At 36.7% G+C, this 22,817-nt stretch overlaps 1 protein-coding gene across 14 annotated transcripts in view; it reads left to right on the plus strand.

Moving 5' to 3' along the window:
- The window catches only part of PCCA (propionyl-CoA carboxylase subunit alpha), a 415,541-nt gene that overhangs the window by 148,081 nt on the left and 244,643 nt on the right, over window positions 1-22,817 (plus strand). For 13 of the 14 annotated variants that reach the window (XM_003980503.5, XM_003980505.5, XM_003980504.5 and 10 more), the window contains 3 exons: window positions 9,927-10,005; window positions 14,747-14,849; window positions 22,385-22,479. In XM_003980503.5, coding sequence (XP_003980552.3) covers window positions 9,927-10,005; window positions 14,747-14,849; window positions 22,385-22,479 — 277 coding nt within the window. Of the gene's footprint in view, window positions 1-9,926; window positions 10,006-14,746; window positions 14,850-21,460; window positions 21,480-22,384; window positions 22,480-22,817 lie in introns of those variants that run through there. The other variant, XM_045055488.1, reaches the window with a different exon arrangement.

Here is a 22,817-nt window from a genome sequence, read left to right on the forward strand (position 1 = left end):
TAATTGAACACATCGTTAAGTACCTGCGGTTCTATATACATCCCCACCCCCAGCACACTGCAGTTTCCCCAATTGTTAACACTTGGTGTTAGTGTGGTGCATTTGTTACAATTAACAAACCAACCTTGATACATTATTAACTACAGTCCACAGTTTACAGTAAGGTTCCCTGTTTGCATTGTGTAGTTCTATGTGTTTTGACAAATGCATAGTGACTCGATTCTACCATTATAGTTTCATACAAAATAGTTTCCCTTGTGCTTCATGTTTTCAATCCTCCTCTCCCTACCCCTGCAACCCTTGGGACACACTGCTTACTACCTCTATGCTTTTGCCTTTTCCAGAGTGTCATATAGTTGGAATCATACAGTATGTAGCCTTTTCAGATGGGCTTTTTTTTTTCACTTAGCTGTATGTATGTAAAAGTTCCTCCATGTCTTTTTGTGGCTTGATAGCTCATTTCTTCTAATTATTGAATAATATTCTATTGTATGGATATACAACAGATTGTTTATCCATTCACATTTTGAAAGAGATCTTGGTTTCCAGTTTTTGGCAATTGTGGACAAGGTTTTTGTATGCAGGTTTTTGTGTGGATATGAATTTTCAACTTAGTTGGGTATATACTCAGGACTCTGACTACTGGGTTGTAGGGTAAGATTATTTTACATGCCCACCAGCAGTGAATATGCATTCCTGTTGCTCTCTTGTTGCTTTACATCCTTGATAGCTTTTGATATTGTGCATGTTTTTGTTATTAGCCATTCTAATAGGAATATAGTAGTATATCATTTTAATTTGCATTTCCCTGAATGCAAAGGTGTGAGCATCTTTTTCTATGTTTGCTATCTTTGCATTCTTCTTTATAGAGGTGTGTCTTCAAATCTTTTACTGATTTTTTTTTTTAAGAGAGAAAGAGAGAGTGCGAGCTGGGGAGAGGGACAGAGTGGGGGAGAGAGAGAATCTCAAGCAGGCTGCATGCTCAGCACAGAGCCCAATGTGGGGCTTGATGCCATCACCCTGGGATCGTGACCTGAGCCGAAATCAAGAGTTGGATGCTCGACTGACTGAGCCACCCACGCACCTCTTTTGCTGATTTTACATTGGGTTTTCTTACTGTTGGGTTTTAAGAACTCTATTTTAGATACAAATTCTTTATCAGATACATGTTTTGAACATATTTATCAATGTTTTTCTCTTATGGATTGTGCTTTGGATGTTGTATCTCATTGTAACTCATGTAACTCATTGTCGGGGTGCCAGGGTGGCCCAGTCGGTTAAGTGTCTGACTTTGGTTCAGGTCATGATCTTGTGGTTTCTGAGTCTGAGCCCCGTGTTGGTCTCTGTGCTGACAGCTCAGAGCCTGGGGCCTGCTTTGGATTCTGTGTCTCCCTCTCTCAGTGCCCCTCCCTGCTCATGCTCTGTCTCTTTCTGTCTCTCAAAAATGAATAAACATTGAAAAAAATTTTTTTTATTTTAAAAACTCACTGTCAAACCCAGGGTCATCTAGAACATCTAGATCATTCATCTTCTAGAACTTTGGTTGTTTTTATATTCAGGTCTAAGATCCACTTTGAGTTACCTTTTAAGGATTGTGTCTAGATTAGTTTTTTGTGTGTGTATGGATGTCCATTTCTAGCACTATTTGTTGAAGCGACTTTCCTTTGTTGAATTGCTATTGCTTTTGCTTCTTTGCCAGAGATCAGTTGACTCTGTTCATGTGTGTCTATTTTTGGTCTCTTTATTCTATTCCATTGATTAATTTGTTTGTTCTTTTACCGATACCATGCTGACTATAGCTTTATAATAAGTCTTGAAATTGGGTGGTGCCAATCTTTGTCTTTTAAATAACTTAAAAAAATTATTTTCAAGAGTACAAGCAGGGGACGGGGAGGGGGGGAGGGAGGGAGGGAGGGGGAGAGAGAGAGAGAGAGAGAGAGAGAGAGAGAGAGAGAGAGAATGAATGAATCTCAAGTAGGCTCCACAGTCTGTGCAGAGCCTGATGCACAGTTCAACCCCATGACGCTGGGATCATGAAATGGGCTGAAATCAAGAGTTGGATGCTCAACCAACTGGGTCACCTGGTCGGCCCTGTATCAATATTTTGAAATTGTTATTTTCCTTTACTATTAGTGATTCTGGGCCTTTTGTTTTCTGTATAAATATTAAAATCAGTTTGTTGATATCCACAAAATAACTTGCTGGGATTTTGATTGGGATTTATTGCATCTGTAGATCAGGTTGAGGAGAATTGGTATCTTAACAATATTGTCTTCCTATTCATACACATGAATATTTCTCCATTTATTTAAATCTTCCTTAATTTTATTTGAACTTTGTAGCTTTCCTCATATAGGTACCATACATTTTTTGTTAGATTTATGCCTAATTTTTTTTTGGGGGGGGGTGCTAATGTAAATAGTACTGTGTTTTAAATTTCAAATTCCAAGTTTTCATTAGTGGTACACAGGAGTGTAATCAACTTTTTACATTGACCTTGTATCCTGCAACCTTGTTACAATTCATTTATTAGTTCTAGACATTTTTTGGTTGTTGTGTTGACTCTTCGAGATTTTCTTTATAGACATCCTATTACCTGCTAATGAGTTTTATTTCTTCCCAATGTGTTTACCTTTTTCTTGTCTTATTGCATAAAATAGAACTTGTATAGAATGTTGAATAGGAGTGCTAAGAGGGGACATCCTTACCTTGTTCATGAACTTAAGGGGAAAGCATCTAGGTTCTCATCACTAACTTTAAGGTTAGATGTAGGTTTTTATAGATGTTCTTTATGAAGTTTAAGAACTTCCAATTTGTAGCCTGCTGAGCTCAGTGGGTGCTAGATTCTGTCAAATACTTTTTGCATCTGCTCCTATAGTTCTATCATATTTTTTCTTCTTTAGCCTGTTGATGTGATGGATTACATTAATTGATGTTTCAAGTGTTGGAATAACCTTGCTTACTAGGAATAAATCCCATGTGGTCATGGTATAATTCTTTTTTATACATTGTTGGATCTTTTCCTTTTAGTTGTTTTATTTTAATTAAAAAATTAATGTTTATTTATTTTTGAGAGAGAGAGGGAGAGAGACAGAGTGCAAATGGGGAGGGACAGAGAGAGAGGGAGACACAGAATCTGAAGCAGGCTCCAGGCTCTGAGCTATTAGCACAGACCCTGACATGGGGCTTGAATCCACAGACTGTGAGATCATGACATGAGCTGAAGTCAGACACTCAACTGACTGAGCCACCCAGGAGCCCCATTTTAACTTTTTGTTTTAAAGTTTAGAGAGAGAGAGAGAGAGAGAGAGAGAGAGAGAGAGAGAGAGAGACAGACAGACAATGTGAGTGGGGGAGGGGCAGAGAGAGAGAGAGGGAGACAGAGAATCCCAAGCAGGCTCCACACTGTCAACTCGGAGCCTGAATTAGGACTTGAACTCATGAAACTGTGAGTGCATGACCTGAGCTGAAACCAAGAGTCTGATGCTCAACTAACTGAGCCACCTAGGTGCTCCCCAAATTTTAATTTTTAATAATCTTTAAAAATTTCTCCCAACATGATTTTGTTTTCTTTTTAGAAAAAAAATTAATTGGAGTGTAGTTGATGACTTTTTCTTTAAATCCTTTTCCATACTTACAATGTTTCTAATAGCTATAATTTGCAATAGCTGTTGTATGTTTTTCAGTTTGGGGCTTCTTTTCTTTTGACTGTTTTCCTCATGAGGTGATTGCATTTTCTCTCTCTCTCTCTCTCTCTCTTTCTTTTGTTTTTTGTTTTTGTTTTTAAGTACTCTCTACACCCAGCACGGGGCTCAAACTCACAACCCCAAGATCAAGACAAGAGTCCCATGCTGTATGGGGCTGGGATAGTCAGGCATCCCTCTTCACGTGTCTCTTAAGTTTTGATTGGATTGTAAACATTGTGAATGTTATATTTTGTGTTTGGATTTTATCTTAGTGTAAAAGCAGTTAAAATTTATTTTGTTTGATAGGTCAGTTAATTGATGTTCATATTAATACCTTTTAGGTGCTTTTTTTTTTTTAAGCTTCCTTAACTCAAGCATAGCTTTACCTGGTACTGTGATTCAACAAGTTTGTGTTAAGCCATCTTGTACCTTCCACTCTTCCTTTCCTTGAGTTCATAATTTTAATTTCATTAAACATCTATGGTTTCTTGTTACAACATAAACTCTTAATGTTTTAGGCTGGGGAGAGAGGTGAGAAAAAAAAAAATAGAGAATTCCAGTGACCACTGTATAGTCTGAGGGGACCAACTATAGTGGCAGAGAGTTGTGTTAGGAGGCTACTACAGGGATCCTATAAAGAGGTAATGGTAGTTTGTATAAGTGTTGTGATCATGGAGATAAAGAATAGTGAAGAAACTGGATTTTTTAGTACTTTGTAACTGTTGCATACTATCCAACAGTTACAGTCCTAGACATATACCTCTTGCACAGGGTTCCAAGCTACAGATACAGAAATACTCATGGGAGCATTGTATGTATAGATCTGAATGTCTATTCACACTAGAATGAATAATGTGAGTTTATACAGTGAAATATAGTACTAAAAATAAAGGATTTGCAAGTACTGAAATTGTTAATTAATACATTTTATTTAGTAAGTACATTTTGCATTCTCTTCTCCAGGCCCTCTTTTAGTCATTGGAGAAACAACAGTGAGAAGAGGCAAAAATTGTCAGCATTTTTAAAAACTCATTTTGCTATAAGCAGTGTAAAAATTATATAAAGCAAGACTCATTAAAGTTTATTATTACTATTGGGTGGAATATTGTTTGAGTATAGGATATTCACAGTTTCCAAAGGTTGATCTACAGATCGTCTGCTAATTATAAACTGAAAATGGCATATTTTTCATGAGGAAATTTAATGGTCACCATCTTAAGCAATCAAACTTCTTCATCAGGAAATGGACAATTAGACTTTTTTTTTCTTTCTGATGTGATATAATAATTAGGGTACAATTTCAGTTATGTAGTATTAACAGATTTTTATTCTGAATCTAATAATGAGACAATCAGGTAAATTGAAATTGTAGGATATTGTATGCAACAGTAGTTTGGATTTTTCAAAATATCACTTTCATGTAGGATAGCCCCTCCCATAAATATACACACAAACTCCAAATCAAAAAGGTAATAAGTGAACTATTCAAGGAGAGAAAAGGAATCTAACCAATGCAATGCATAATACTTGATTTCCCTGTAATTATAATATACAGCTGTTAGCTGGAGATTTCCTTCCTGGCTGTCTGAGAAACTCCCCGCCCCCCCCCCCCCCGCCCCCTCCATTCTTTTGTTCTCTCTTCTGAGGTTCCATTATGAGATTCTATTCTGTCCGTCTGGAGGACTGTCCTATTCTCTGAAATAGCTTTCATTTTCTTTTAATTCTGAACCCTACTTTTAGGAAATAAAGGCCTAATTATAAATGTTTTCCAACTGTTTTTAAAAGAACACCCCCCCCCCCAATTATATGTTCTCTTTGATGCTGGAGAGATTTCTGATTTATACTATCAAATTAGGATTAGGACACTTTCCAAGAAATATTTCACTTTTTACTTTTTTTTTCCCCATTTTTCATCTCCATCAGTCATTATATTCTATGAAATCTTAACTCAAGAAACTGAAGGTGAAGAACCACATAAAATTCTTTATTTTATGACTATTGCATCACTGAGGTATCATTTACCAGCTTTAAGTTACCAAGTTGTTACACCGAGTATAGGGGCAGATTTTGCTTGAAGGGGGAGGTTATGTATGTATTGTGTCTTATATGGGTCAACGTGGTGCTATCAGTTTTCAAAAGAAAAAAAAAAAGTTCCTTTAGACCTGTAATCCATAACAAAATGGGAAAGTGCCTAAACTCCCAGAATCTTCCTTCATTTCCTTATCGTCCATATCCACACTATCAGCAAGTCAAGCTGACTCTATCTCTAAAACAAACTGCAAGCCTTTGTTTCTTCCAGCCATGGAAGCCACAGTTGGCTCACCCTTAGAACATTGCAGAAGCTTCTTAATCAGTCTCCCTGTGCCCACCTTTGTCCTCAGACAGTTCATCCCTTGCGGAACAGCCAAAGTGATCTTCACAAACCCAACATTAGGTTGCTGCCCTCTCCTGTATTGTAGCCTTTCCAACTCATTCTTTCTGTCACGAATGTTCCTCTCTCACTGGTTTTCAGAGGGCAGGCTCCAGCTCAGTCAAGTCTCAGTTTCAGTATGTTTTCTCGGAGAAGGCTTCAAGGAAAAGGAACCCTGATCACCCCCAGTCACATCCTTCTGTTGTCTTTATTATACTCCCCGCCCCCTTATGTGTTGTGTGTATATTCATGTTTATGCATGAGTATGCATATTCAGGTGCCTGTGTACTTATACATCATTGTCCACTAGATGGTAAGTGCCATGAGAGCAGAGAACTTTCTGAATTGTTTATCTTTGTGTCCCCAGGAGCCAGATTGGTGCTTGGCACATAGTGTTTACTGAGTGTATATTTTTGAGTTGATGAATGGAAATTTGGTAGAGAGTTAGAAAGAAAGAGGATTGCTGCTTTCTGGTGGAAAGTAAGACCTGTTGATTGCTGGGGGGACAGGAGACCAGACCTGCCCTTGAAGTTTGAGGACAGAAAGGGAGCAATAGTGATTTGGTAACCTGAGTTTCTGTACTTCCTTAAATATTTAATTTTTTTCCTCATGTAGTATTTAGTAGGTTTCTTTTTGGAAACATTAGGTGGGAGGGAAATAAAGAATGGAGACTCGCTGCATGTTGGAGTTGAGAGTGTTTGCAGGAGCGTCACTGGGTGGTGAGGCCAGGTAGTGGGAGTAGGCATCTGGGGAGAGGAGAAGAAACCTGTGGAAGAACTTGCCAACAGCACCAGGACCTGTGGTATCTTTTTTTTTTTTTTTTTTTAAGCAATCTTTTCATACCAAGAGTTCTTCTCCTTTTAAAAACCTTAGAGAAATTTGTTTTGTTCTGAGGGAGGTTGTTCTGCTTCAAATCTATGGCAACCAAATAATATTAAAGAACTGCATCATAGTACTCAGAAGTGAGTACTCCAATGGATAATAAATTGGGGTAGAACATGAGTGGAAATTTTGGGTCTAGACCAGGTAAAGTGAGGGAGTGGTGACAGCCATCTACTTGACTATTTTGGATTTTTCTAGGAATTTTTACTTTCGGTTGAATCTTTTTACCTTTTCTTCCAGTTCCTGGTCCCCCATGACTTACCCCATTTAGAGTTTCAGAGACACAGTAAGAAAGTAGGGATGAGGGACTGGGCGCTTTGATACTATTTAACATCATCTGTGTGGAATATTGTTTCCCCTCCTCTTGAAATGGCTAGGTCTAGTTTCTGCATGGCATGGTGACAACATAAAAATATGTTCTGTCTGAAATTTAATGACTTATTTGGCATAGGAAGTGGAGTATAAAACCTTAGTTTTATATTATTTCCAATTATAGTTCAGAAATTAGATCGAGTTGGTGACTGTAATGTCATCACTAGCTTATGCCAGTTTCTTCTTCCCTCCCGATTGTGTTATATTTGACTTGTTAGTTTCATCAGAGAGTCTTGTCTTCCTGGGTTATATGTATTGACAGGTCTCATGCTACATTGCCTCCTTTTGGGGGGACCATATGTAATTGCCTTATTATGTATTACCTTGTTGCCTAACAATGACTCATCTTTTCTGAGCATATAATAATTTCTTGTTGACAAGTTACTTCTTCTGTTTTGTTTCCCCATCTAGTTCCTTCTGACCAAGGACACTTTCCCAGTCTTATTTTGAACTAGGGTCCATAGTAAATAAGATGAGATTAATACTGAAATCAGAATAACTGCAAATTTCCTAATCCTCAGAGGGAACTGAAAACAGAGATACGGGATATAGATAGATTACCTTCTGTGGTTTCCTGTTTCGTGTTTGTATGGATAAATAGTTTTGGATGGTGAAGTGATAACATGTTTTTTGGGGTATGGATCCATTTGTTTAAATTAAAAAAAAATTTTTTTTAATCTTTATTTTTGAGAGAGAGGGAGGGAGGGGGAGGGACAGAGAGAGAGAGGGAGACACAGAATCTGAATCAGGCTCCAGGCTCTGAGCTATCAGTGCAGAGCCTGACACGGGCCTCGAACTCACAAACTGCAAGATCATGACCTGAGGTGAAGTCCCTTAACTGACGAGCCACCCAGGCACCCCACCATTTGTTTAAATTTTTGATTTAAATTTTATTTAAATTTTAATGATTTCTTAAGCATGCCAGTTTCTAATTTGTAGGTATTATTTCTTCACTACTCCAAAACAGGCTGATTCCTCATGAATGATTTCAATCTGATTCCTTTATGGGACATTCCTGTGAGGCCACAGCATGGAAAGAGACGAATACTCCTTTTTTTTTTTTCACTCTTGTGCAGGGTCTGTGGCATGCAAAAGTGTGAAGCATATTTTTCCCCTAATTTATGTTTCGGTTCTCTTTTTCTTCTGCCATCCTGCGGATACTCTACAGCTGGATTATTTTAGTCATTCCTTAAGCCAATCCCATGCTTCCCTGCCTGTTTTGTTCCTGCTATTCCTGCCTAAAGTGTTCAAATCCTGCTCATCCTTCACAGCCTCACGTAAATATTTGGTCCTTGCTGTAAGATGATTTCCTTAATCGCTTTCCTCTTACCTTGTTGTACTTTTCTCTTCTGAATTCCCAGTGATAGAATTATTTGGGTACTTTCCCTCTCTCTTCCTAGATTCTGACACTCCAGTGTAAAAACAGTATTGTTAATCTTTTTTCTCACTGCACTTAGCATTGCTTTTAAAATATTGTCCCACATAAATATAACCAACATGAGAATTTTAAAAATTGAATTAATTATGAAACACATAGAAAGCAAGTGCCATTTTAACTAAGTTGAAGTTAAGAGCTATGTTTTGTGGCTTAGGGGCTAAAGGTCTATGACATTTGGCTCTCTCTTCCTTTTCCTCTAAGATCCTATAGCTAGAGTGTAGTGCTGTTAGAGCATCACAGGCCAGGAAGAGTCTTCCTGGTGCTCACTGTTTTCTTTCTTCAGAAAAGATCATAAACAAGTGGTCTCGGACACAAGTGTATCTACCTTGTTTTCAGGAAACCTCTAAGCAAGGAGGCTTTTATAACTTTTCTTGGTAACTCAAGCTGTCACAAACCTTAGAATAATATAAATACTAAAAAAACAATCTTATGTCATTTTCTCTTATCAGACTTTAGCTGGAGATGTCATTTGTTTGGGTCTTACTTTGTGTTTTCATCACACTTGCTAGCATATGCATTCCTTGTTGAATCAGTGGGATAGTGCAGTAGCCTCTCCATTGATAACAGCGAGTCCTGGACCTTCTGCTTCCACCCATGATAGAATAATGTGACTTGATTTCTCCCCAAATCATTGTGTCAGTTTTTGCTGATAAAAGCTGCAGGGGTTCCCTGTGAATTTTCAGATGAAAATACCTCAAATACATGTAAATCATTACTTTTGAAAAAGGGAGTTTAATTTGTGATGCATGCAAACAGTACTTTGGAGGAATTGTGTGTGTGTGTAAATGTCATAAAAGTTGCTTCTTGTATCTTTGGTTAGTTAATATTATATGTGCTTCTATTTTTGGAATCCTCTGTCAAATAACTTATTTATGTTTTCTTAGCTTTTTATTTCATTACTGGTAAAAATGTTATATTTATTGATACAAATAGTCTTTTTCTTTCGAAATGATCACCTCTCATTTTTAAAATATATATGAGATCATTACACTGGTGTTATTTTCCTGACTCTAAAGAAAGGAACTTTTAAATAAATTAGTTATTGTCTTCTGTGTTATTGAACATGTGGTCAGTTGTCATGTTCATGCATCCAGATGATCAAAGTCTGAACTTCTGTTTAATTCTTCCCTGCTGTTAGGCTACCCTGTCATGATCAAGGCCTCAGCAGGTGGTGGTGGGAAAGGCATGCGAATCGCCTGGGATGATGAAGAGACCAGGTGAGGTGCTGTCCAAAATCTACTTTTGATGAAAATTGCAGTTACTGGAGTTTTATTAAACTGACAAGTAAACAGATACCAAATGTGTAATGGAATAATTACAATAACCAGATAATTTTTACTCTTTTAGATGGGAAAAAATGGAGATTATGCAGAAAACTTTCTTGTTTATATGTTGATGATGATTGTTAGAGAAAGGTTCTTACTTTTTTATGCATTAACAAAGGAGGATTGTCTTTTTGTTTTTATATTATATTTTAAAAATTATAGTCATGATTCTGTTTTTTAGGCAAAAGCTACTAACATTTGATGTATATTCTGAGTGTGGTCAGAAGATTTGAAGAAAATATATTTAAAGGCAGTTATGATTTCATTCGTGCATTAGTCAGTGTGTACTTTCTATAGCTTGTCTATAAAAATGGCGAACTACTTCAATAATTCTATACTGTGGAATATATTTCTTCTGAATTTGAAACTACTAAATGTCCTTTATATACAATGCACTCTGTTGTAAATGTAGACCAGTTTCTTATTAGTAGTTTCAGAAATCAAAAGTAACTTTTAAAACCAAATTTTAAAAATCCAATGCATTGATGACATCATGGTGATTAAAAAATAACTTTTTTGGGAAAACTGCATAGTACAAACAGGTTTTAGGCGCTTCTATGTAGGTTTGTGTTTTTATGGATTTTCAGATATGGCAGAAGAAATTTATCTCATTTTTTTTGGAGGGTTGGAGGGGATAAACAATGACTTAATTATTGTCTTATGTTGCTTTTTGGTGCCCTTTTTCTACCCAGAAGTAATGTGGTCTTCCAGATCGTTCTGCTTTCTTCAGTTCCTTTGCTTTTCCTTTCCTCCCCACTCCCCCATATCTCTCAAAAACAGAAGTCTGGAGCAGTTGTCGTGAAAGTTGTTCACTACAAACCTAATTCAAAAATTAGGTTCTAAAGTGTACAAGCAAGGTAAAAATTTTCTCAAGGCAATATATTATTACCCTTTAAAATCTTGGGGCGCCTGGGTGGCGCAGTCGGTTAAGCGTCCGACTTCAGCCAGGTCACGATCTCGCGGTCCGTGAGTTCGAGCCCCGCGTCAGGCTCTGGGCTGATGGCTCGGAGCCTGGAGCCTGTTTCCGATTCTGTGTCTCCCTCTCTCTCTGCCCCTCCCCTGTTCATGCTCTGTCTCTCTCTGTCCCAAAAAAAAAACAAAAAACAAAAAACGTTGAAAAAAAAAATCTTTTGGGAAAACATCAGGTTGCAGACTTGCACAGATGATTTTACCTCTAAAGGAAAATTATCTCAGAACACCATTGTTTCTTTGGTTGAGCATCAGAGAAAGTAATTAGTTGTGTTGTGGCTGGCGTTATAAGAGATAACATATACTGCTCTTTAAACCCCAGTCTTGGGCGCCTGGGTGGCAGTTGGTTAAGCATCTGACTTTGGCTCAGATCATGATCTCGAGATTTATGGGTTCGGGCCCCGTGTTGGGCTCTGTGCTGACAGCTCAGAGCCTGACTGTAAGAATAAACTCATTGCATGGAGTGACAATATTGGTTGAGGATCTGTGTGATAGGCACTGTTTTAGTAGTGTTCCAGGAATACAGACAAAATAATCCTTTCCCTATGCAGTTTATATACTAGATCTGGAGTTCTTAACCTTTGAGTTCCCAGCCCCAGGAAATTGAGGAGAGGTTTATGCATCTGAATGAGGGAAAAAAGGGACCAATTTCTTCACTAGCTTGTAGTTGGGATTTAGTGTTTCCTCCAATATAGGCAACCGACTTACAATAGTGGTAATATCGATGAAACTTTGTACCACTTTGGAAGTCACATGTTATCACATTACAGTTGTTGAAGATATCTCTGAGTAACAGTGATTATTATTAGATTTGTTGTTGGAGCTTATTATTATAAAGAACCCCATACATTGTATCCCAAATTTGTTCTTAAAAATATTTTGATGTCTGTAGTTCAGTATAATTTGTTTCGTGTGCAGTCCTATGCATTTTCTTTCTTGCACTTTTGGCCTTGTTTTCACAAGAAGTTCATGTGTTGCATGATTATGCAAAAGAGGTATATAGCATAAATCCAGACAGTAGGAGACACCACTGTGGCCATCTTTGGAAAAGACAATCTGCTGCAGCCTCTTGGTAGGAAAGAATGATGTAATAAAGATAGAAAACACAACTCAACGGTTCTGTAAGAGATGTGTATTTTATAAACTAACTTTTTTTCTCACTGTTTTGCCCTCTTATATGGCACTTACATAGCAATTTCACTGAAAGCTTTAGCACTTACTTTTCATTATTCTTCTTGGGATCTCAGATTGCTTATCCATCATTTCTCCAGGGCTTCCTGTTAGTAGCATATTCTTTTATGGTGAAGATAACTCTTAAATTTCTAGGTATTGAGATTTGCTGTGCTATTAACCAATGGATTTTAATTTAGCATTCAGTATTTTCAGAAATCACTGTATCTATTCATATATTGGGCATCTTTTTGGGTAATAATTTAACCCATTAAATGGCACATTGGTTCAAAATATGTTGATAAAATTAATAAAAATATGTGCACCCATACTTTTCTATCTAAAATATTGCTCTCACTTTGATAAGTCATATCTGAAACTTTGTTGAGATTAATAAAAGTATGACACTATTTGGTTTGATAATACATGCTCTTTATTTTTAAAAAGGTCCTCTGTATCCCCTGTTACTTTGGAAGAATCTGAACTACAGAAAAATTGAGAGAACAGTCCAGAAAATATCCATGGGGTTTTCTTCTGTAGTCACCAGTTGTTAATAGGCCACACTGCATCTACTCCTTGCCTTCTCCCTTCTTAAGGCAGAAATATTTTTTGCATACTCGATAAAAATTTTAGCCTTCTTTGGAAGGAAAATCTGATAGCCATTAATTGCTTTATTATTTTATCCAGAGGAGTGTCTTCCTCTTGTAACATCTTTCCTACGTGGTTTTAGGGAAGTAGCATTTATGGCTTGTCTTAGAATCTTAGAACATCTGAAAGATTAAAAAAAAATAGTGTTGTTATTGTATGTTAAATTAGGGGGAGAATCATGAAGGCTGTTGAAAGTAGACTCAGATATTTTCATAATAACCTCTGGCTTTCTTTTCCCTATCCACATTTCAGTGAAATACGGCATGACTGGAAAATTGATCATGTCTGCATTGTGGAATACCCCTGCTAGATTTCGAGGACTATGAGGGCAGTTTCTGCTTTATTTTTGTATTCCTGTCACCTAAATATGCACCAGGCACATGGTTTCATGATTAGTAAAAACGTATTGAGTGAATGTGTAACTTAGGTATAACAAATGATGTTTTTAATGCAGTTTCCATGAGTTCCAAAATATCCCCGTGATGCTTTCAAATGTGACAATTTATTTGGGTGATTTTGATTTTCACCTTTAGTATTCTTTGTTTAAATGGAAAATGTAAGCTCTGAGTCGTTACAGCAAAGACAAACTGTAAAGTGCCTTGTTTTTCTTTCTGAATCCTCATGTCCCATCTAATAAAAAGTTGGTCATATGGTATTGAAAACAATAATTCATTGTGCTTTAGTTTCTTTGAGCTTTGCAGTCTCCTGAGATCTAAAAACTCCATTCCCCTAAATCAAAGAAGTAATAGAGGACTAAGAAAACCTGATACCTTTTCCCTCAGAACTCTGAGAAATAGGAATTGTTGCAATATGTTTTGAATTTATCTTCTAGTCATTGTTTACTTTCAATGTTGTATTTTTTTAAGCACAAAAACAAAAGTGGTATTTATTTCTAATATTGCCAGATGGAGTGTTTGCAAATTAAAAGATTGGAATAATTTTAATACTGTATTTAAGTACAGATACTTAATTTGAAGATTAATAAGCTATTAATAATGTATAAAAAGAATTAAACTTTATATTCTGAATATATCAGTGAATGGAAAAAAATATACTCATTTAGTTTTAGGTAAGCAAGTGTGAGTTTTTAATAGACCGAATGAGCCCAAGTGTATGAATTTAGTGAGCATATTTTAATTCTAATGATTTAAATGATTACAGTTTGGGAATAAAACATGTAAAGCGATAATCCTATCCATACTTTCTATTTTCAAAAATTGTACTTTCCTAAGTATTAATTTTGAACAAGTCCAGAAATGACTAAGCTGTCATGACCTGTATGGGTGTGTAGAGGGCAATTATATTTAAGTAAAGGTGTGCATTTAAACTATCATGAAATGTTAGTTCTTGAGGATCCTCCTGTTCTGGGTTCATTTTCACAGAGTACTTTGCTGTAGTTTTGCCCCAGTTGTGCCGTTGGTCAGTTTGACCCTTTGCATTTTTGTGTGCGTATTCTGACTCTTGAATCAAATGGACATGCATTTTTGTATTTTTTAGTAATAGAATTAAGGTACATTGGGTTGATGAAATGGAATTTTATGTGATTTGTGTGGTTTATTAAAAATACCTGACTTTTCACAGTGAACTAGGTATTGGTATTCCTATTTCATTACAAAATCTAGGATCAGGGAAGTTAAATCACTGACCGCATGTCACAGAGCTGGTGAGTGTAAGACTTGCAGGTCACCGCAAGTCAATTTAGATACTTGTGCATTAAGTGAATTTTTCTTTGCTTTGTTCATAAGTAAGCCACGATAAATATTTAATTGCTTTGTTTTCTTTTAGATTGAGGGCTGTGTTTGTTTTGTTAGTTTGACTGTTCTTCCTTTTTAAAAATTTTTTCCAGGGATGGTTTTCGATTTTCATCTCAAGAAGCTGCTTCTAGTTTTGGTGATGATAGACTACTAATAGAAAAATTTATTGATAACCCTCGTCATATAGAAATCCAGGTTGGTACATTTTAAGATGTTTTCTAATTATTATGACTTCAAAATAACATCATTGATTCCTATTGGAAACACATCCTTTCTTCCATTTAGAATGATTGTGAATCGTTCTGGTATGTTTCCATAACTTCAAAATAGAGAATGTACATAAATTGATCACTTCCCTTTGGAATTGGGTATACTTTTTGTCAGAGTGCCAGAATGTTGGTCAACAGAGGGAATGATATAAAAATCCTATAGGAACAAGCAGTCCCAAGATGGACCAGGCTGAATACATTGTGCCCAGAGGCTCATTAGCCCTCTTCTGAGACTGGCCATTTCAGAGCTGTTTTTGTTTTGTTTTGTTTTTTAAGTGCTTCATCTGGATTCCTATTATTTCAGTTCACCAAATGTCTGCATGGCTGGCCCACTGAGACAAGCATTCTTCTAGGAGCTGGTAGTAGAGAGATGAGTAAATGATTTACTCTACTCAGGTTAAGATTTTAATCCAACTGCTAAAGTGGTTGTGGGGAGTATGGATTTCAGCAGGACAAACTGGGTTTTCTGAAATGGCACACAGAGGATGATGATGTGTCCTGAATTGCCATTTTTGTCAGAATTGTCTTCATTCTATTTTACACATTAGGGCTATGAATTGAATTAAAATTGATAAAACATAAATATCAAATTTGAAATCATACTGAAATTTAGGTTATTATTTTCCTCATTTCAGTGTGAATAGAGAACCAGAAAACTAATAGGTTATTTGCTGCCCTTGCCCCTTCTGATGGGGCATAGTAAAAGTCCTAGGTTTTGTCATTGTGGTTTTGTTAAGTTTAATTTTCATTTTACATAGATATTATTTATGAGTAGAAAATCTTCATCTAGATCCTCAAATTTTCCAGAATGGGAAAAATGTGCAAACATACATAGTTAGTAGTTAAACATTTTTTTTTTTTAATGTTTGTTTATTTTTGAGAGAGAGAGAGAGAGAGAGACAGAGCATGGGCAGGGGAGGGGCAGAGAGAGAGGAAGACACAGAATCTGAAGCAGGCTCCAGGCCCTGAGCTGTCGGCACAGAGCCCGATGCTGGGCTTGAACCAACGACCCACGAGATCATGACCTGAGCCAAAGTCGGACACTTAACCGACTGAGCCACCCATGCACCCCATCAGTTAGTAGTTTTAAAACGTTGAATATAGTGTATTTATTTCTGAAGTTAGCAGGATTTTTTGTTGTTGTTGGTTTTTTGTTTTTAGATGTTATAAATTGAGATAACACACCTCTTCAGTAAAGTCCACAAATCTTGTGTATGCTTCAATAAAATTCTTGTGCACACATGGAAACCTGTATAGCAACCATCCAGATAGATAGAGAGATGGATAGATAGATAGATAGACATAAGATGTATAGCACATTTCTGTGACATTAGAAGATTTCTTCATACCATTTCCCAGCCAATCCCTGCATTTCGCTACCAAAGTACCTGCTGTTCTGACCTCTAACACCACAGATTATTTTTGTCCTTAAACTTCATATAAATGAAATTATACAATATATATTTGGTTATACGTACTTGGCTTCTTTCACACAATATCATATCTTTGAGATTCTTCCGTGAGGCTGTATGTTATTTATTCATTCTAAGAAATTGTTCTGCAGGGGCACCTGAGTGGCCCAGTTGGCCAAGCGTCTGACTCTTGATTTCGGTTCAGGTCATGATCCCAGGGTCGTGGGATCAAGCCCTGCATCAGGCTCCATGCTGAGTGTGGAGCTTAAGATTCTCTCTCTGCCCCTCTCTCTCGCTTGTACTCTCTCTCTTTCTAAAATAAAAAATAAATAAATCAGAATAAAAAAATAAATTGCTCTGTGATATTTCATTGTTAGAATAACCTGTAATTTATCCATTTTCTTGTTGGTGGGTCTTCTGGTTGTTGTCAGCTTTTTAATGCTGAATAAATTGCTGTGTCTTTTCATGGACATATATATTCTTTCAGATATACTGAGGAGAAATATTACTGGATTACATGGTAATGTTATGTTTAGTTCTAGTAAATACTGTAGTTGTCATATATTTGTATATATTTTTTATTTTTATACAAGTTTTTTTAAGTGTTAGAGAGACAGACAGACACAACAAGTGGGGCAGGGGCAGAGAGAGGAGGGCAGAGGATCTGAAGTGGGCTCTGCGCTGACAGCAGCAAGTCTGACTTGGGGCATGAACTTATGAACCATGAAGTCATAACCCGAGCCGAAGTTAGACGCTCAACTGACTGAGTCTTCCAGGCGCCCCATATATATTTTTAATAAGCTTCACTCCCAGTGGGGGGTTGGAACTCACAACCCTTACATCAAGAGTTGCGTGCTTCACCAGTTGAGTCAGCCAGGTGCCCCTGTCCTTTATATATTTTGGATATTAATCCCTTATTAGATATATCATTTGCAAATATCTTCTCCCATCAGTAGGTTGTCTTTTTGTCTTGTTGATGGTTTCCTTTGCTGTGTGAAAGCTTTTTATTTTGTGGTAGCCCCAATAATTTATTTTTGCTTTTGTTTCCCTTGCCTTAGGGAACATATCTAGAAAAATGTTGCTGTGGCCGATGTCAGAGAAATTACTAGAATTTTTATGGTTTCATGTCTCACATTTCGGTCTTTAATTCATTTGGAGTTTATTTTTGTGTATGGTGTTAAAAAGTGGTCCATTTTCAGGGAGCCAGGGTGGCTCAGTTTTCACCTCAGGTCATGATCTCATGATTCATGAGATTGAGCCCCACATCAGGCTCTGTGCTTACGGTGTGGAGCCTGCTTGGGATTCTCTCGCTGCCCCTCCCTAGCTCACGTGCCCTTGCTCTCTCTCACTGTCTCTCAAAATAAACTTAAAAAAAAAAAAAGTGATCTAGTTTCATTCTTTTACATATAGCTGTCCAGTTTTCACAACACCATTAACTGAAGACACTATCTTTTCCCCATCGTATATTCTTGCCTCCTTTGTCATAGATTAACTGACATAAAATCATGGGTTTATTTCTGGGCACTCTGGTTAGTTCTGTTGATCCATGTGTTTGTTTTTGTGCCGGTACCACACTATTTTGATTACTATTTGTAGTATATCTTGAAATCTGGGATGGTGATACCTTTAAGCTTTGTTGTTCTTAAAATTGCTTTGACTACAAATTTTGGGATTATTTGCTTTTAGTCTGTGAAGAATGTTGTTGCTATTTTGGTAGGGATTACATTAAATTTGTAGATGGCTTTGGGTACTATGGATATCTTAACAATATTCTTCCAGTCCATGAGCATGGAATAGCTTTACATTTGTTTGCGACATCTTCAGTTTCTTTCATCAGTATTTCATAGTTTCCAGAGTAAAGATCTTTCATCTTCTTGGTTATTTTATTCCTAAGTATTGTATTCTTTTTAGTGCAATTATAAATGGAATTGTTTTCTTTATTTCTCTTTCTGCTATTTCATTATTATCATATGGAAATGTGGCTGATTTCTCTATATTGATTTTGTATCCTGCACCTTTACTGAATACATTTATTACTCCTAGTAGTGTTTTTGGTGGAGTCTTTAGAGTTTTCTATGTATGGTATCATGTGTCTGCAAATAGTGACATTTTAACTTCTTCCTTACCAGTTTGGATGCCTTTCATTGCCTGACTGCTGTGGCTAGGACTTACAGTATTTTGTTGACTAAACGAGGCAAGAATGGGCATCCTTGTCTTGTTTTTGATTTTGAGAAAAGTTCTTAATTTTTCACCATTGAGTATGGTGTTAGCTGTGGATTTTTTGCATCTGGCCTTTATTATGCTGATGTACGTTCCCTCTAAACCCACCTGAAGAGTTTTTATCATGAATGGATGTTGAATTTTGTCATGCTTTTTCTGTATCTGCTGAGATGATCATATGATTTTTTTTCATTTTGTTAATGTGGTTATCACACTGATTAATTTGTGAATATTGAACCATCCTTGCATCCCTGGAATAAATTCCACTTGCTCATGGTGAATGGTTCTTTTAATATATTGTTGAATGTGAAGGCCATCTTTGGATATGAGCTACCACAACCCATTCTTCAGGCCCTAATGATCATGTCCTTCCATAAGTAGAATATAAACATCTTCCTTTCAAGACCAGAATCTCTTTTTCAAACTTGGCCTTGCTGTGGATGAGACTTCTTGTGTACAGCTCATTAAAACTGTTCTCCTGATGCAGAGACCTCTGTATTTAAAGACAGTTTGACGCCTCCTTGTCAAACTTGCAATGATGGGAGGAAAGGCTATGACACTGCAATAAGTAGCCCCATTCAACAAGGTAAAAAAAAAAAAAAAAGCTAGGCACACAGTATTTATTGGCTGTTACTTTTTTTTTTTTTGAGAAAGATACAGAGACCAAGTGGGGGAGGGGTAGAGTGAGAAGGAGACAGAATCTCAAGCAGGCTCCATGCTGTCAGCACAGAACCCAATGCCGGCCTCAAACTTACTAACCATGAGATCATTACCTGAGCTGAAACCAAGAGTCTGATTCTTTTTTTTTTTTTTAATTTTTTTTTCAACATTTATTTATTTTTTTGGGGACAGAGAGAGACCGAGCATGAATGGGGGAGGGGCAGAGAGAGAGGGAGACACAGAATCGGAAACAGGCTCCAGGCTCTGAGCCATCAGCCCAGAGCCTGACGCGGGGCTTGAACTCACGGACCGCGAGATCGTGACCTGGCTGAAGTCGGACACTTAACCGACTGCACCACCCAGGCGCCCCGAGTCTGATTCTTAACTAATTGAGCCACTCAGGTGCCCCAGCTTTTATTTAGTATTTGAAAACCAGCAGTTGAAGTAGAGAGCTCTCATAGGAGTTTTTTTGTTGTTGTAATTCTTGGTGAGAGATGATGGCAACTTGGGCCAGGATGTTGGTATTGGAGGAGAGGAAATGTGATTGAATTCTGGATACTCTGTGAAGGTAGACTAGATTTTCTAAAAGATCAGATGTGATGTATAAGAAAAAGTGTAAGACATCAAAGATGGCTTTAGGGTTTGGGCCTGAGGAATTAGAAGACTGGGACTATCTTTTACTGAGGAAGGAAAAAACTATGAGAGATGCATGTTTTAGGGAGGAAATCAGGGTGTGATGTTGGATAAATCACAGTTGAGATATCAAAGTGTAGGTACTAAGTAGACTGTTGGATATTTAAGTCTGTAATTTAGGGGAGATACTTGGGCTGTCCTTCCTGTAAGATCTTACAGGCAAAATTAATTCCCCCTTCTTTGTATTCCTCATCTGTCACTTATTTGTGCTATTAGAAGACCATTTATTTTATCTTTGTCTGACTTTTCCAATAGACCAAGAAGTCCTTGAAGGCAGTTAGTAGGTCTTATTCACATGTGGTTCCAACAACCAGGCCGATGTCTTTCACATTACCAATACTCTCTAAAGCTTCGTCAAGTTGTGTTAAGTAATTATATATCTACATCAGCCTTTATTTTCATTAGTCGTGGCGTATAATCTAGGTGATAATTTTAAACACAGGTGAAAGTGTTTTAAATAGGTAACAGTAATTACTTAAATAGGTAACAGAGATGTTGCTCTATCTGATCTGTGCTTGGAAGTTTTTTATTTTCCTCAATTTGCATTTATATGAGGTGATTTGTGCACACTATAAGGGACATTCAATGAAAAGTGAGCATTCCTTTCACCCTTGTCTCCAAGTCCCCTGGTTTCTGTCCCTAGAAGCAGGCACTGTTACTGTTTTTTGAATATCCTGCCATGGACTGTGAAGTATAGATATGTATGTCACTTACATGCCTATAGATATGTATGAAGCACTTTTCAGTAGGCAGTATTTCTGGGAGATTTTTCCACATTGAGTACCTGCGCATTGGTAAAGGGCTATATTAAAAGTTGTTTTTTTTTTTTAATCATGATGGGGGGCAACTGGCAGGCTCAGTCAGTGGAGCATGCAACTCTTGATCTCAGGGCCCTGAGTTCGAGCCCCACATTAGGTGTAGAGATTACATTTAAAAAAAAATTCATGATGGATTTAAGGATTAACTTCCCTTACAAGCACTTCTTATTTAGATTGTCGGGTCACTTAGTTTCTTCATTTATTTAGTGGAATAAATCCTTGTCAAATTATTTTTGTTGAATGCTTAGGAAATGGCAAGACTTTATAAAAAGAACCAGGAGACTACACAGACTTCAGGGAAAAATAGATGTGATTCTATATATGAATCTAATATGTTATAGTTAGAAATATTTCTGAGAATTCTTGGTTATGGCTTAATTTCTTGGCTGCAAAGTCTGCTTTCACTCCCTTGTCAACTAGAATGAAAAGAAGTAGAATAAATTTAGTGTAAAACTATTTTTCAGGTATGCTTCATGCAGCCACCTTTGAGTCTTAAAAATCAAATTCCAAATTTTTTGACATTTAATTACTGCCGTGTTTTCCTTTGCTTGGATCATTCTTAAGGTATAGATAGGTTTTATTCCTAAAAATTAAGTTTGCATTCATATGTTAACTACTCATTTCATAGTTTGTTATACTTGCTGTAACCATGATCTTTTTTGATTTTATATTTTCAGCAGCCATATAAAATATTAAGATGATGCTATCTGCTATTTATAATGCGTAAGGAAACAGAGTGACTTGCCCAGAGAAGTGAGTTAAAATTGTTGCCTAGCCCAAGCCTTCTAGAGTAGCTTTTACTTCTGTGACCTTAACATATGCATTCAATAATAGTTATCTACTTCTTAATCATGAAAATATATTAATCTGTTCCTAAAAGCAAGCATTCTGTCCAAAAATATTAACCAAGAGCATGTTTTAGGGTTACCAGATTTAGCTGATAAGATACATATTAAATTTGAATTTCAGATAAACTGGTTTTTGTTTTGAAGTGAAGGTACATCCTAGTAAGTATTTGGGACCTATTTTCTTTAAGATTTTTGGTTGTTTATTTAAAATTCAAATTCAACTGGCTATCCTGTTATTTTATCTGGCAGTTCCAGCTCATTTTTCAGTATTACAAATGGGAAAAATCATAATGTGTTACATGGTAACCCCAGACTTTTTATCACTTTCTATAACAAAAAAAAGCACATAAAAACATCCATATATAAATAGCAGACTACATATTGGATGTAAATAAGATAGTATTTCTTGATCAACAGGTATTTAATGATGTTAAAAACAAACCGATGTTTGTGATAACAGTCATGGTTTTCCTAAAGCATCACTGATACCTAGAACATATATTCCCCTTTATTGACACTCAGTTTCCTTCACAAAATTTGTACAATTGATGTGGTATTTCCCCTAGTACATTGGAAATGTAACATGAGAATTTTTTCCTCAAGTCTTTTAAAACATTTTAGTGAGTTTTTGGGGTTGTAAATAGTTTTCCTCTATTAACATCAACCAAAAGAGAAACATATTTGAGAGGTACATGTGTTTTGTGAGGTGTGCTTGGTAAAAACCAATGGTTGTTGCATGGTGAAAATGTTAATTGGGCACATACTCTATAGGTTTGGCAGTATAATTTTTCAAGCGGTGTACTCTGTCAGGTTTTAGGTGATAAACATGGGAATGCTTTGTGGCTCAATGAAAGAGAATGCTCAATTCAGCGAAGAAATCAGAAAGTGGTGGAGGAAGCACCCAGGTAAGAGTTTCTCTCAGTGAGCATTTGTAACAGACTGATTTTGTTTCCTACATTCCTTTCCCATTTTACTGGCTAAAATTGCTTTAATTGCAGTTTGGTAGACATGGTATGATTCTATTGATGTGTATTTTTATAATTAAGAATTTGCCACTTCAGCTTCCTCAGTACTTAGTGCATGACACGTGAGAGAGTTCTTGGGAAAGAAAGGTGGGGTTTTGTTAGAGGAGAGAGTTGAGTGGATAGCCAGCTATGACTTCCACAGGCTTCTAGGGAATAGACCCTGCTAGTGTTTCCAGTCATGTGGAATGTCCAGGATCTTCTGTTGGTGAAAGTTTCAT

This window comes from Felis catus, chromosome A1 (assembly GCF_018350175.1).
Source record: "Felis catus isolate Fca126 chromosome A1, F.catus_Fca126_mat1.0, whole genome shotgun sequence".
NCBI classification, from domain to species: domain Eukaryota; kingdom Metazoa; phylum Chordata; class Mammalia; order Carnivora; family Felidae; genus Felis; species Felis catus.